The sequence below is a fragment of the Trichosurus vulpecula genome, chromosome 9 (genome assembly GCF_011100635.1).
Source record: "Trichosurus vulpecula isolate mTriVul1 chromosome 9, mTriVul1.pri, whole genome shotgun sequence".
NCBI classification, from domain to species: Eukaryota; Metazoa; Chordata; class Mammalia; order Diprotodontia; family Phalangeridae; genus Trichosurus; species Trichosurus vulpecula.
This window is the reverse complement of record NC_050581.1, coordinates 149,332,766-149,346,653: the sequence shown is the minus strand read 5'-3', so window position 1 is coordinate 149,346,653 and position 13,888 is coordinate 149,332,766. Positions and strand designations below refer to the sequence as shown.

The following is a 13,888-nucleotide window of genomic DNA, read 5'->3' as shown; positions in this document are numbered from 1 at the left end:
AATAATAATAAAAATAGCTAACATTTATATATTATATGTTTATATATATATATATATATATATAAACACACACATACATATATATATATATGTCATCACTGTACTAAGTGATTTACAAATATTATCACACTTGATCCTCAAAAAAAAAAATTTAACTCATTTGCCTTCTTATTATCCCTATTTTACAGAAGAAGATACTGACACATGCAGAGGTTAAGTGACTTGCCCAGGGTCACAAAGCTAGTGAATGTCTGAGGCCATATCTGAATTCAAGTCTTCCTGATTCCAGGCCTAGTAGCCTATCTATTCACTGTACCTGAAGCTGCCTGAAGAAGAAACAATGGCTCCCACAACCTTGGTATTGGTATTAATCAACCAATCAACTATCATTAAGTGCCCATTATGTGCCAGGCACTGGAGATACATTGGCAAAAGCCAGACAGTCTATGCCTTCAAGGAACAGCGGAAAGGCTGTGTCAAGATAATAAAATGAGATGAGGGCCTCCAGCATGTCTGGTTGACCCTCTGTGGTGGGGCAGGGGTGGAGTCACAAAGGTTGACCAGGCCTGTGAGTGGCATCAGCTGGGGGGAGTAACCAAACTGATGTATATAAAAAAAAAATCCAGTAGAGTGTTAGAATAAGAAACCATGATGGAGATAGGCATGGTGTCCCACTGTGGGGCTACAAAGCTAAAACGAGAACCAGTCCCTGCCCTCAGGGGCATAAATAGCACTTGCCCAGGTCCATCAATCCATAACAAGAATGTAGTAAGCTCTTACTATGGACCCAATACTGGGGGAAACACTGAAGATACAAAGGAAAAATCAAAGCCAGTCTCGGCCTGAAGGAACTTAAATGCAAATGGGAGAGAGGACATATACATAATTAGGGTTTTACCTGACACTACAGAGAGAGGTAAGAGAAACTCAGAGGGGCTGCTCTGGCAGCCAGATCTATCAGGAAAGACCTTCTACAGGAGTCAATGTTTTAGCCGATTCTGGAGGGAAGCCAGAGGTTCTAAAAGGCAGAGATGGGAAGGGAGAGAGTTTTAAGCAGGGGGACTGACATTGCAAAAGCAGAGAAGTGGGAGATGGAGGGGTCACGCTAGGTGATTATGTTATCATTAGAAAGGGGCAGCTAGGTGGAGCAGTGGATTGAGTGCCGCCTGGACCTGGAGTCAGAAAGACTCCTCTTCATGAATTTAAATCCAACCTCAGACACTTACTAGCTGTGTGAGCCTGGGCAAGGAGCTTAACCCTGCTTGCCTCAGTTTCCTCATCTCTAAAATGAGCTGGAGAAGGAAATGGCAAACCACTCCAGTATCTTTGCCAAGAGAACCCCAAATGGGGTCACAAAGAGTTGGATACGACTGGAAATGACTGAACAGCAACAAATAACATTTGAGGAGGCAGATAGCAAAGACAATGAACTTGGTCTTGTGTCTTGCTCATCCTGGTAGTACATGTTACCACATGGCCAGGATTAGGGGATTGTTACTATTATTACATTATAGTATAATTAGGGGATTATTTCTGTGGCTGGGGTTAGGGGTCAAGGTTATAGTTGGAGTTAAAGGTAGCGCTCTAGTCAAGATTTATGGCAAAGGTTATAAGTAGAATTAAAGGTCAGCCTGCAGCCAAAATTTGGGATTATACTGTGGTTGGGTTTGGGGCTCAGTCCATGGTTGGAATCTGAGTTTAGTCTGCAACTAAAGCTTGACTAAGTCTATGGCTGGGTTCAGTCTGTGGAACATAAAATGGAAGCAAATCTAACAAAGTGTAACCTTTGAATGTTGGCACCCTGGGACAAAGCCCTGATCACCTCATCCTTGTTATGGCTCTGGTTAATATTCCATATGTGAGATTCTTGTCCAGTGACACATGAGTGGGCATAGTAGTGGAGAAATACAGGTAAACAAAATATGAAAAGGTAGCAGAGAGACCTTGTTAAGAAGACTTCCTTCATCAGAAATCAATAGAATTGCCATCCCCATGCCTTTCATTCAGACAAGTATCATTTAGCATCTTTCTCTTGGGTACCTTTTCCTTCTCCTCATTTAATTTGGTATCTTAGATAATGACAGAATCAAAAAAGATTCATTGAGTATCACATCCATGATCTTAGCTCTAACTACCTGACTGAACTAGACTCTGATACCAATATCATCTCCACGCTTGCATGCTACAGGCAAAATGGATCTAATCCAGCAGCCAAACTGGGTTTTCCTTTTTCTAGGCATGAACTGATCCTTTCTCCTCTCACCCCTGGCCCTTGTTCTGAGAAGAGGGAGTAGGAGGATGGCTAGATCTCTCAGCATAAAACATGCCCTTGCTATATAAATCCTGGGTCACCCCTTGCTTCTCACCACAGTGTTTACATCCATTCTCTGCCAGCCAAAGAAATCATTCCCTGGGCCTATTGTTCTTGACCCGCCACTATTAGGGTACTAGAAAAGTCAGTATTGTGCAGTATGGTGGAAAGGACCCTGGTCTGGGAATCAGAAGACTTGGTTTCTAGTCCCAGATTAACTACTAACTGGCTACACGCCCCCAGGGAATGTCACTAAACCTCTCTGGATCTCATTTATTAATCTTTCAACAAGAAAGGCTAGACTAGATGGCTCTAAGGTGTCTTCCAGGTGTACATCTATGAGCCTTTGAGCTTTCCCAGGGTTTCAGTTTCTGGCTTTGTAAAATGAGGCAATTGGAGTAGGTAGATGCTCTTGACCCTTACTCTGACATTCTATGAGTTTATCTCTATCAAGTCGCCAATTTAAGTGTGGGCCAGAAAGAGATGAGTACTTAGAGAGATGCCAAGTGATGCTTGCCTATATGAAAATGAGGGAAATGGTGATTCTACTGAGGGTTTCTGATGAGGGAAAGTTTCTTAATTACTTCCCCTATTATCTCTTCAGATTTCATTTAACTCTATGGAAGGAAAGAAGGAATTATTAAGTGCTTACTATATGCCAGGCATTATGTGTCCAGTATTATGTTCACTTATTGGTCAATAGACAAGAAGATCACATAAAGAGTGTCAATCAGAGTCATAACTAGAGTGAGTGGACTGGGACTTTGACCCAGGGTGTCAACATTTTTTCTTCTCACAAGCCTTCTGACCCACTAGCTCTCTTATCTTGGCAGAATTCCAAGTAAAAGAATGGCTAGTTATAACTCAGGTATCCATAGTTAATGTTTGTAGATGGTCTAAAAACCATGTGTTCCTTAGGACTGCCTCCTCCTCAACCACTTTGTCACTCTTACTGCAGAAGCAGCAAGTGGTCAGCCACATGGCACTGAGGTCCATTTTATATTTGTCTGTTTCATGGATTCCCATGGCTAAGGAATTTATCACCTAGTGGCCAATCTACTGGTGATGAATTGGCCTGCAGCCAGCTTGTCTGGTTCTTGAGAAAATGAACACAATCTATGGCTCTGCCTCTTCTATTATGTTTGTGGGATGGAGAACAGACTTTTTGAAGGAGCTAGTAACCATCAAAAGTACAGGTTAGGAAGGACTGAGCTGAGATTCAAACTGGGTTCTAATCTCCCCATTACCTCCAATTGGGAGGTGTCCTTCAGCAAGTCGCTTCCTTTATCTGGGCTTCTCTTTGCCCACCCGTAAAATGAAAAATGTGGACTAGCTCATCTTGAAAGTCTCTGTCCCCTCAAGGACTGTGATTCTCAGAACACAAAGTCCCAAGTGTGAGCTCCCAAACAGTTACAATGAAGTTCAAGTTTTATGGCCCTGAGTTCATTTTAATTGTGATGTATCCCAGTTCCCAATTGAACTCCCACACCCAGATGTTCAGATATCAGCATTCAATTGAATTTTAATTTAACTTTTAGTACTGAGCACCCCTAAAATGCCTAGGCGATGACCTAATGATCTATAATTAAGCTGCCATTCACCCAGTCCATTGTTCTTGGGGAACTCTAAAGAGTGTATATTTCTGCTATCCAATCAATGGCCGATCAACTTGGCATGATTCTAAAAACACTGCTCCATGAAGGCTGCCCTCTTCCAGCCCCTGCCCAGTCAATAAAGTGATATCTGCCAGAAGACTCTAACCTAAACATGGCAGTAGCTTAGGGACAAGCTGCTGGTGGCCACAGAGTGGGAAGGAAAGGCCTCACAGAGGCAGATGTCATCTGGCCCGTTATCCCTGCAGTTCTGGAAAGCTGGAAACTCTCACTATTGTTTTTTTTTCTCAGTATTGTTTTAAAGAGAGTTAGGGCATAGGAAAAAAATGCCTAAGGCTGCAGTAGGGTTGCTCAGGAGGAGGTGAGGTGGTAGTGGGGACCTTGGTCCATGGTGGCAGACTTGGGGCTCAGAATTCTCTTTCCACCCTCAGTACCTACATATAGTGCATGGTATCACAGTTACACCTCCCTCTACTAGGCTGCTCCTCTGTATAATGGAGCTAATAGCCATGCCCTCTTCCCACCCTCCTCCCCCCCTTCCAGGAAATGTTGGCTGGATCCACATACTAATTACAAATACCACATACCCCCAAAATGCCCATTTGAAACCCCCAAATGCCTATGCCTATATGTGTCTTTGTTGAAAACACCCCCATTTCCTTTGACTCTCAATCCTAAGTCAAGGGAGTTTTTTTTTCTTTGTCATACTCAGTCCCTCTCCTTGCCACCAGCCTGTACTTAGCTCCTAAAACAGACAATGTGATTTTTTTTTTGCATTAAAAGGGTAAAAAAAAAAACCAAAAAAAAAAAAAACCCAAAACAGCAAGCAGCAGGATATGGGTTCCAAGACAGGCAAAATGGTGGCTTCCTGTTTCTTTAGTGATGTGCAAGTGGGGTCACTTTTTTATTCGGACATGAAAAATGCATCTTGCAAAATTTTGAAATGGGGGAAGAGGTGTTTTAAGCACATTTGTATGAGTAAATGAAGTTGATCAAGAGTGTTTGCCACCACATTGGGACCTGTCCCCTTGGGGACTTCATTCCCCTAATATCTTAGAGGAAAGATCTCCTACTCTCTTTGAATTAGAAAGAAATGGAGTGAAAAGATGCACAAGAGGGAAACATCTCCCAAACCCACCAAAACCCCCGAAGTAGGTCCCAGTGGTGTTCTTCCTGGGTTCTGAATCCCTGGGTTATGATAGAGGATGTGAGGGAGGAGGGACCAGCAAGGTGCTGTCTGGAACCGTAAAAGGGGTATTTCTCTCCAGCATGAAGTCAGGAAAGGGAGGAGATAGAAAAGGCGCCCCAAGCCAGAGGTGGCCCGAGAAGGAGGGATGTGTTGTATAGATGGTTCAGAGAGATGTGGAAGACTGTTTTGATTTTTTTTTTTAAATCGCATTCTTCGTGGTTGTGAACTCAGAACTCTGGTGGGTAAACTCACAAGGAGAGTACATTACTACTGAAGGAAGGGCTCCCAAAGGCTGGCACCAACTTGGGGAGAAAGCGACCTCATTTCCCATCCTGACTCCCGGGAGGGAACCCAGTGAACAGCAGAACCACAAGCAAATTAGCCTCCCAGGGACCGAGGGACAGAGTCGGAGAGGGCCAGTGAGTGGAGCTGCACTGCTGGCGCAGCCGGCCTGCTAGGTTGCTCTCTGGGCATCCGCTTCAAAGGGTCGGAAGGGAAGAGGCGCTGGGGGTCCGGGTTCTCAGGCTCCGGAAACCGGGAGATGGTGGGCTGCGAAGGGGCAGGAGCAGCTTCCCTCTCCCACCCCGGCTCAAAATGGTATCTAGGGTGAGCGCACCTCGTTTCTAGATACAGCTAGGAGAAATCAACAAACGAAACCATAAAGGCTTGGATTAAGTAATATTGGGAGGGCGAGGGCGTTGCTTTCTCTACTCCCAATTCATAGACTCTTTTACATCCCCTCTCTAATCTAGTCCAGTCCTTCCAAGAGAAAAGATAAGGAAAGCCCCAGCTCAAATCGCAGAATGAACTATGGACCAGTCCGAATGGGTGGGTAGTCCCAGCTCCTCAGTGCCTAAAGGCGGACCTCGAACTGAGGAAAGGGACCCCGGGACACCCACTGCTAGGAGGACCCCTCCCACGAGGTTTGCAACTCCGCCAACCCTAACCCTATCACTTCCACCGGCCTCTAGGGCCTAAGCTCTCCAACTTCCCTGCTGGTTCCCCGGGCGCACACCAGTTGCTCCGCGTGGAGAGCCCCTCCCCGGTATGGGTGGGGAAGGATTGGTTTCTTTCTTTATTACTATTACGGGGGACGCGATGCCGAGAAATGCCTCACTCTGCCTGTCAGCTGCAACCTTCGCGTCTCGCCCCAGGGTCTCAGGGAATACAAAAGTTCCCCAGGTCCAGCGCGTCCCCTTCTCGCTCTGCCCCTGCCTCTCGGCTGGGCGCGATGGAGACATCCCGCTCCCAGCCCCGGCAGCGCCCCTCCGGTCCCACTGCCAGCCCCAGCGGCGCCCCACCGGTCAGGCTCCCAGCCCCGCAACCCCTGGCCCCCAGAGGCCGCAGCTAGCAGGGACAGACATCTCGAGGCTGGGCACTCCCAGACCCTGAACCATTTCTAGGAGGGTCGGGGGTCTGAGGGTGTTGCAGCCCCCGGAGTCTGGGGCTGGGCAGCTGCGCTCCTTCGCCCGCCCGTCCACACTACCGCCTCTCCCGGGCCCCGCGGACACACCTACCTGCGTTGTTCATCTTCCAAAGAGCGGAGCCAACTCTCCGCCGCGCTCGCTGCAGTCCCCCGCCTCAGATCATGGTCCCACGGCCCTGGCAGTCCAGGGTTCGGCTCCTCTCAAGAGCGCTCTTCCTCCCTCTCAGTCTTTCTCGCTCGCGCACTCACCCCCACCCTCTCCGGACCCCGCCTGGGCAGGCAAAGGAGGAAGCCCCCGAAGCCTCTGGCTGCGGGAGAGGGCTTGGAGAAGTTGAGCAGGGGGCTTCGGGGGCGGGGCCGCCGGAGCGCCTGCCACCGCCAAGCTGAGCGAGAGGACAGTCCGGCCAGGGGGAGGTCGGCTGGGGCTCAGCGGCTGCTGGGACTGAGTGGCTGCGGGGGGCGCGGCTCGGACCCGGCTGCCACTGCTGCTACTGCTGCTGCTGTTGCTGCTGCTGCCGCTGCCGCCGTCGCCGCCGATGCTGCTGCCCGGCCCCTTGCTCTGCCCCCCTCCCTCCCTCCCTCCCACCCTCCCGGAGCCCAGAGCGCAGGGCGAGCGCAGACTCGCGGTCAGCTCCCCTGGTTCCCCTGTGCTCGCTGCGCTCTGGTGGCCCGAGCTTCCCTCCTCCTCCTCCTCCACCACCACCTCCTCCTCCTCCTCCTCCCCCTCCTAGACATTTCCTCTCCTTTCCTGAAGAGGAAGCCCTTTTTTGCTCAGTCAGGGATTGAAGGCAGTGGAGAAAACCGAGGGGGGCGAACAGCAGCCAAACAAGCGGAGATTTAAAGGGACAGTGGCAGCTCTCTAAGCCACCCCCGCCCCTCCGGCCCCATCCTCCATCCCTGGGAAGCTCCCCTCAGAACAGGGATACTGCCTGGGGCCCTCCAGGGTACGGAAGATTTAAAGAGATAGTCGTGGATTTATGTCATTTACCTCCGGCCGAAGGTGTTAGAGGTGTTGGGGAGTCTGGGCTGGGCTGGGGAGGGAGATGAAACACTAAGTTAAAGTAACCGGCTGAGAGCAACCTCTGCTTTCCTAGAAATTCAGGGTCTAGCAGCAGGAGGCGGTGAAGCCTCGGGCAGGGGCAATGTGAAGCCACACTGAAGCGTATTTGCCAGGTGGGTACCAAGTGTACCTTGTCTGTCTGGACGCAAACCTTCGGACATGGAATCAGATTGGAGCTCCTCTCGTCTGGCACAGTGAACGTCATTTCTTTGGGACCCCTGCCATGTTTAGGGGCACCTTGTTTTACGCAACAGATAGGGTTGTGGAAAAGTTTGGTATAAATCGATTAAAAAAAATAAATCAAATCCTTCCCTCTCTACCCCCCTTACCACACCAGAGGAGCCAAGTACTTAAAGGAACCAGCCAGAGGCTCCTTTTGTAATGCAAATCACCACTCTCTAATGTATCCACTTTATGAGTGTGGATTTTTGTGTATTAGACTTAATTAGGGGGAACTCCACCTGTGAAGAATAGAGGTAAAATGAAAGTGTGCGTGCGTGCGTGCGTGTGTGTGTGTGTGTGTGTGTTGGGGGGGCGGGGTTGTTTCCATATAGAAAAAAAAAAGGCAGGCTGTAGTGGGGAGGGAAGATAGAATCAAGTCCCTCAACAAATGCTCTGGGAATAGATCTCCCTTCTAACAGAGTTGTTCAGGCCAGAGTGGGTAGGGTAAGGACTTATCTCATAGAAGCACAAATTTAGAGCTGTCAAGAACCTTAGAGGCTATAGAATCCACGCTATCTGCAGGTCAGTAACTTGCCCAAGGTCGCACAGTTAATAAGCAAATGAAGTAGGATTCGAGCTGAGGCTCCAAGTCCAGTGCCCAGTCTTATCCACCATACCAAGTCATCTCTCTCCTTGGTCCTGGGTCTGGTCCACGGCAATGGAGGAGACAGAAGTGGTACTTTAAGTACTGGGCTCTTGCTTATTGGCAGTCTCTCCTTGTTGCCTCTATAGGGCCTATAAGGCCTGCACTCTCTGGCAAAGTTCATAAACCTAGTCAGAAAATGTCGTAGTAGCAAGAGACTTTACTGCTATTCTGTCCACACCCACCCTCTCATTTTAAGGAAGAGAAAACTGAGGCCCAGGGGAAAAACGACTGGCCCAAATTCTGTTGTAGCAGCAATGTAAAGGACTTCCATTCTGGCCAGTCGGGACACTGAAAACATCCCATCTCACCTGAAAGGGACATGATCAGGACTCTGAGTGGCATAGTATAAGGGAGGGAATTCACATCCTCCCTCCTGTTAATATTAATAATAAATATTAATTTAAATAAATTAATAAAATACATATTAATTTAATTTGAGGTAATATAGCTTAGTGGAAAGGGTTTTGGATTTGGTGCTGGTAGATCTGGATTCACATATGGACTCATCATTTGCCAGCTATATGACCTAGGGTAAGCCACCTTATTCCTGTGATCATCAGTTTCATTTTAAAATGGGAATAACAAATATTTGCTTAATATATTTCAGCTCAATGAAATGATGTTTGTAAAGTATGCTATGAATTATCATTCTATTTTAGAATTATTTAGAACAAATAGAATTGTTGTTTTATCATTAAGCTTATTATTACTCTGATAAGGAAGTATGTGATGATAAACGTGTTTAGAACTCACTGTCTTCATTAATACAGGTATGACTTTAGTTTGTAGATCAGCTGGTTTTTGTTTCTTTGTTCTGCCTTTGAGAAAATGTTTTAGCACTACCAGCAGAGGGAAGGCAAAGGCAGGGGCACAGAGGAGGTAGGGGTGTGTGTGTGTGTGTGTGTGTGTGTGTGTGTGTCTGTGTGTGTGTGTGTGTGTGTCTGTGTGTGTGTGTCTGTGTGTCTGTGTACACAAGGGGGAAAATTATGGCAATTAAAGCTTTTGGGTTTGGCCTTATCTGTGAATCCATTTATGCATGGCGTTCCCCCTTCCCCTTACCTGGATGGTGGAATGAAGGCCACATCCCCAATAGGTATATTTCAAGGAGCCTAAAGCATTTCCCAGACTTTTAACCGTGTCTACTCCATGCCAGATGTCTGGATCAAAACTGAAAAATGTAGCCCCCTCCCCAGATGTTCCCATATGTTCAGGTGTTCAGCATCTCTCAAATGAAGAATCCAGATGACTTCGCTGAGTTTTTCACTTCCTACCAGATGTGCTGCCGTGTGGGAGACCTGGCTTTCATCTTGATCCTCCCTCCTCCTTTTTCCTCACATCAAGTTACAGAAAGGAGACAGTGTTTCTCCAGTTTTATAGGATCATAGATTTAGAGCTGGAAGGGGCCTCAGAGACCATCATGTCCAAGATCCTTATTTTACAGATGAGGAAAATGAGCCCCAGAGAGAATAAATGATTTGTCCAGGGTCATCCAGGTAGTAAATGGTGTAGCTGGGATTCGACCCAAATCTTGAGGTCTCACGTTCAGCATTCTCTCCACTACATTTTGATGACTCCTTTCTTAGCCGAATTACACATATCACAACAGAGTTCACCTTTGTTGGTCTCACTTTCCCCAAATGTTAAATGAAGTAGTGGTGGTAGTGGTAGTAGATGTGATAATCTCTAAGGTTCCTTCCTAGTCTAAGATTCTCTCAATTCTTCCAGTAAAAAGTGACAGGCCCAAGATTACTGAGTAAATCAGAGGCAAAGTCATCTCTCTGCCATGGCTCCCTTGCTTGCCTCTGATTTTGACTATTGGGAAGCATAATTGAATGTGTCACCCACGAGGAGAAGCAATCAAAACAGAATCAAGAAAAGAACCATTCCCCATACTAAAAAGTTCTTTTTACAGGAACATTTCATAGCTAGGATGTTAAGGCACAAAGGGGTGGAAGATATTAGTCTTTCCATGAAACAGGCCTGTAGTCCCAGGGCTAGCTGGTCATAAAATCATGAAATCAGCAGGTTTGTCTTCCTTTTCAGATAATTTTCTTCGAGTCAACAAACAAGCATTTCTTAAGCACTTCTCCAGTTCTCTTCTGGCAGGGAAGAACGTGATCCGATAAAGACATCTGTGTTAAAGTGTAGAGGAATTAATGTGCCCTTGAAAAAAGGAGATGAGGAAAAGATTTTGCTTGTTCCCTCCTAAAATGAATCCCTAATAGTAGAATTTGGTAGCCTGATGGAACCTGGGCAGGGGGGAGATATTTTTGGCATGGCCTCAGAGTCCCTCAAAGCACATTATTTAGATGGCCTCCTGCTAACCTAAGGAAGGGCATCCTCGGGCAGATGCGAAGATGGGAGCCACTCCACTGTCCTGCCTTTAGCTTGTGCAGTCAGGATTTTATTCATAGCCATAGATATTATGGGATAATTGTTGGACTTCTTTGTATGGATTAAATAATATAAACTTTAAATGTCTCTTCTTTTTCCTTCCCGTCTTAGGGGAATTGCTCATAGCAGCACTACATTTTATTTTTATTTTACAATCATCACTGGTATTATTACTGTTACTTGGAATTAGAAAGGACTTTAGAGACTGTCTAATCCAGCCCCCTCCTTTTATTGGCAAGGTGATGCCACATAGATGGTAGATAGCAGAGTCAGGATTTGATCTCAGATCCTCTGATCCCAGATCGACTCCTCTTTCTTTTACCTAGCAAGTCCAGCATGCTATCCAATATATTGTAGAGCCTCCTTACCATGTAACCACAACGTTACTATTCTAAGATTCTTACTAAGACTCTATTTTCTTCAGGTTGATTTGGAGGACCAAAAGATAAAAGCTAACTCAGCATGGACAGGTCATGACAGAGGCCTGGGTCACTTTTATTTCATTAATAACCAATGTCATCGCCACTCGCTGTGAGATATGTCCAGGAGAGATGCAGGGGGAGGGAAAACTGATTCCTCTGGAAATGTATTCCAGAGCCTTCTTAGCTGATGTAAGATTGAGTCTTTCAATAGATTCTATTTGGAATCAGCCCATAAACCAATGATGGGGGGGGGGGCGGTAGGGGAGGGTGGGACAAAAACTAAAATCCAAATCATTTAAGAACAGCCAAATTAATGAACAAAGTGACTAGTTGGGAAGCCAAAATTCTAGTTCCTTGGCTCTCTCTACCAGGAAACCACCCTCTAGTGAATTGGGGGGAGGAGGAGAAGGGGAGAGGGCAAACTGTTAACATCTGAAGCTGATGTGACAGTATTTGCCTAATAATGTTAGATGTCACAGCAGGCTGGAAAAAGTTTGAATCCTGGCTCCATTCTCTACTAGCTATATGAGTGCGAACCAGTCATGAAGCCTCAGTTTCTACCTCTGAAAAATGAGAACTTATGTTACCTACCTCACAGAGGTAGTTTTGAAAGTACTTAAGCCGCAAAGCACTAGCAAAGTGTCAGTTATTAACCAGCACTTAGCATAGTGTCCTGTACTCAGACACTTAAATGTTGACTTGTCATCAATTACATCTGTATAGATGTTGTCATTTGACCAAAATAGAAACTCCTCCATTTAATTTTTAAAGCCCTTTACAACCTGGCCCCAATCTATGTTTCCAGCTTGGTTGGACATTCTTCCCCTCCCACACTCAGTGATCCAGCCAAACTGGCCTTCTCTCTATTTCTCACACAGGACACTCCATCTCCGGTCTCTCTGCTTTCACACTGGCTGTCCCACATACCTGGAACATGCTCCTTCTTACTACCACCTCATTGGGTCCTCTCTCTTCCTTTAAGATGCAGGTCAGACCCCACCTTCTGCATGAAATCTTTCTTGATCCCCCCGCCCCAAATGCTAGTATCCTCCTTCCCAAACTACCTGGTATAGAACTGCTTTGTATTTATATATTGATTTGCTTTGTAATTGTGTTGTACACACACATGCACACACATTATAGTAGGGACTGTTTCATGTTTTGAAGCCTCAGTGCCAAGAACAGTGACTCATAGTAGGTGCTTGATAAATATTTGTTGATTGACTCTTACAGCCATTCTGTGAGACAGACAGAATAAGGCTTATTATTCCCTTTTGACACTTAAGGAAACTGAGGCCAAGAGAGGGGAGATGAGTTTCCCAGAGTTGTAAAACTTGTCAGCGGCTCAGCTAGGCCTGGTACCCATGTTTCCTGGCTTCCATTCTCCTGTTCTTTACACCATACCGTGTCTTGTAAAATCTGAAAGCCTGTCCTATAATTTGATACAGTAGCTCTTTTGATTTTACAAGGAGAGAGTTTAATTTTCCCCCTCTTAAAAAAAAGAGAGCTCAAGATGAACTGTAGTTAAGAATATACTTGCCAGTTTTATAGCAATGTCAGGTCTGGACCCAAACTTCTATAAAGAGGACCCGAGGATACAGCAGGCATCAATGGGAATCTGTTTTGTTGGGAGGGGTGTAGGAGCAAGTAACACTTCTGGGGTACACAGAAATTCTACTTGAGGATTTAAACCTGCTGGTTCCAAACAGACTCATTTCAGAGACTGTGATGTTTGAGTTCCTTTCAGGTTGAATATTAAACAATTATGACTCACAGCGATGCAGGTTTAATTCGGAGTCAAACAGATTTGAGGGTTTTTGGAGAAAAAAAGTTGATTCAATTAACATTCAGCAAATCAGTGGAGTTTATTCTAGCTAGGACCTTGAGAGTCAAGTCCCTGGATTTGAAAGTTCCTGTTTCCCATTCATTTCTTGATTCTTAATGATGGAGAAAATGGGTTACTAGTTAAAGCGCATCAAATTAACAACTGAGTCATAGCTAGGAAGCTGGTCTCCTATCATCTAACCCATTACTTCATCTGCTAGTGCATTACCTCCTCTATTTTCAAAGGCTTTTCCCATATTGATTTTCATTAAGTACCTGATACATGGTTCCTCTGATTTAACTATGTCACTGCCCAAGAATGTCCTCTGGTGATTTTCTATCATGACCATGATTTAATTAATTCAGTTTCTTGTATTTGAGAAGATTGATCCCTTCAGATAATAGCCTCGATATAGGTATGCCCTCTCCACTGAAACTCAGATTGAAAGCCAGCCAAGTCTCTCATTTTCTGCTATTCTTGCCCATGTCCTCTTAGAACCCCACCCCCAGATAATTTATCCAACACGATGTAAGCTTTCCTTTAAGTCTTTTTTAGGATCAAAGGAACATAGAGTTAGAGCTGGAAGGAACTTTAGAAGTCATGCTGTCCAGGAAGTGAAGTGATTTGCCCAAAGTTACGTAGGTGATTAGTTGCAGGGTTAGGATTTGGCACAGTGGGTAGAGCGCTGGGCCTGGAGTTGGGAAGACTCATCTTTCTGAATTCAAATCTGACACTTCCTAGCTACGTGACCCTGGACAAGTCACTTACTCCTGTTTGCCT

At 45.8% G+C, this 13,888-nt stretch overlaps 1 protein-coding gene across 1 annotated transcript in view; it reads right to left on the bottom strand.

Annotated features, from left to right (window-relative positions):
- The window catches only part of FGD5 (FYVE, RhoGEF and PH domain containing 5), a 191,109-nt gene extending 184,038 nt beyond the window's left edge, over nt 1-7,071 (bottom strand). The window contains exon 1 of the mRNA XM_036738174.1: nt 6,631-7,071. Coding sequence (XP_036594069.1) covers nt 6,631-6,643 — 13 coding nt within the window. The 5' untranslated portion in view covers nt 6,644-7,071. The remainder of the gene's footprint in view (nt 1-6,630) is intronic.
- Between the last annotated feature and the right edge of the window lie 6,817 nt (nt 7,072-13,888).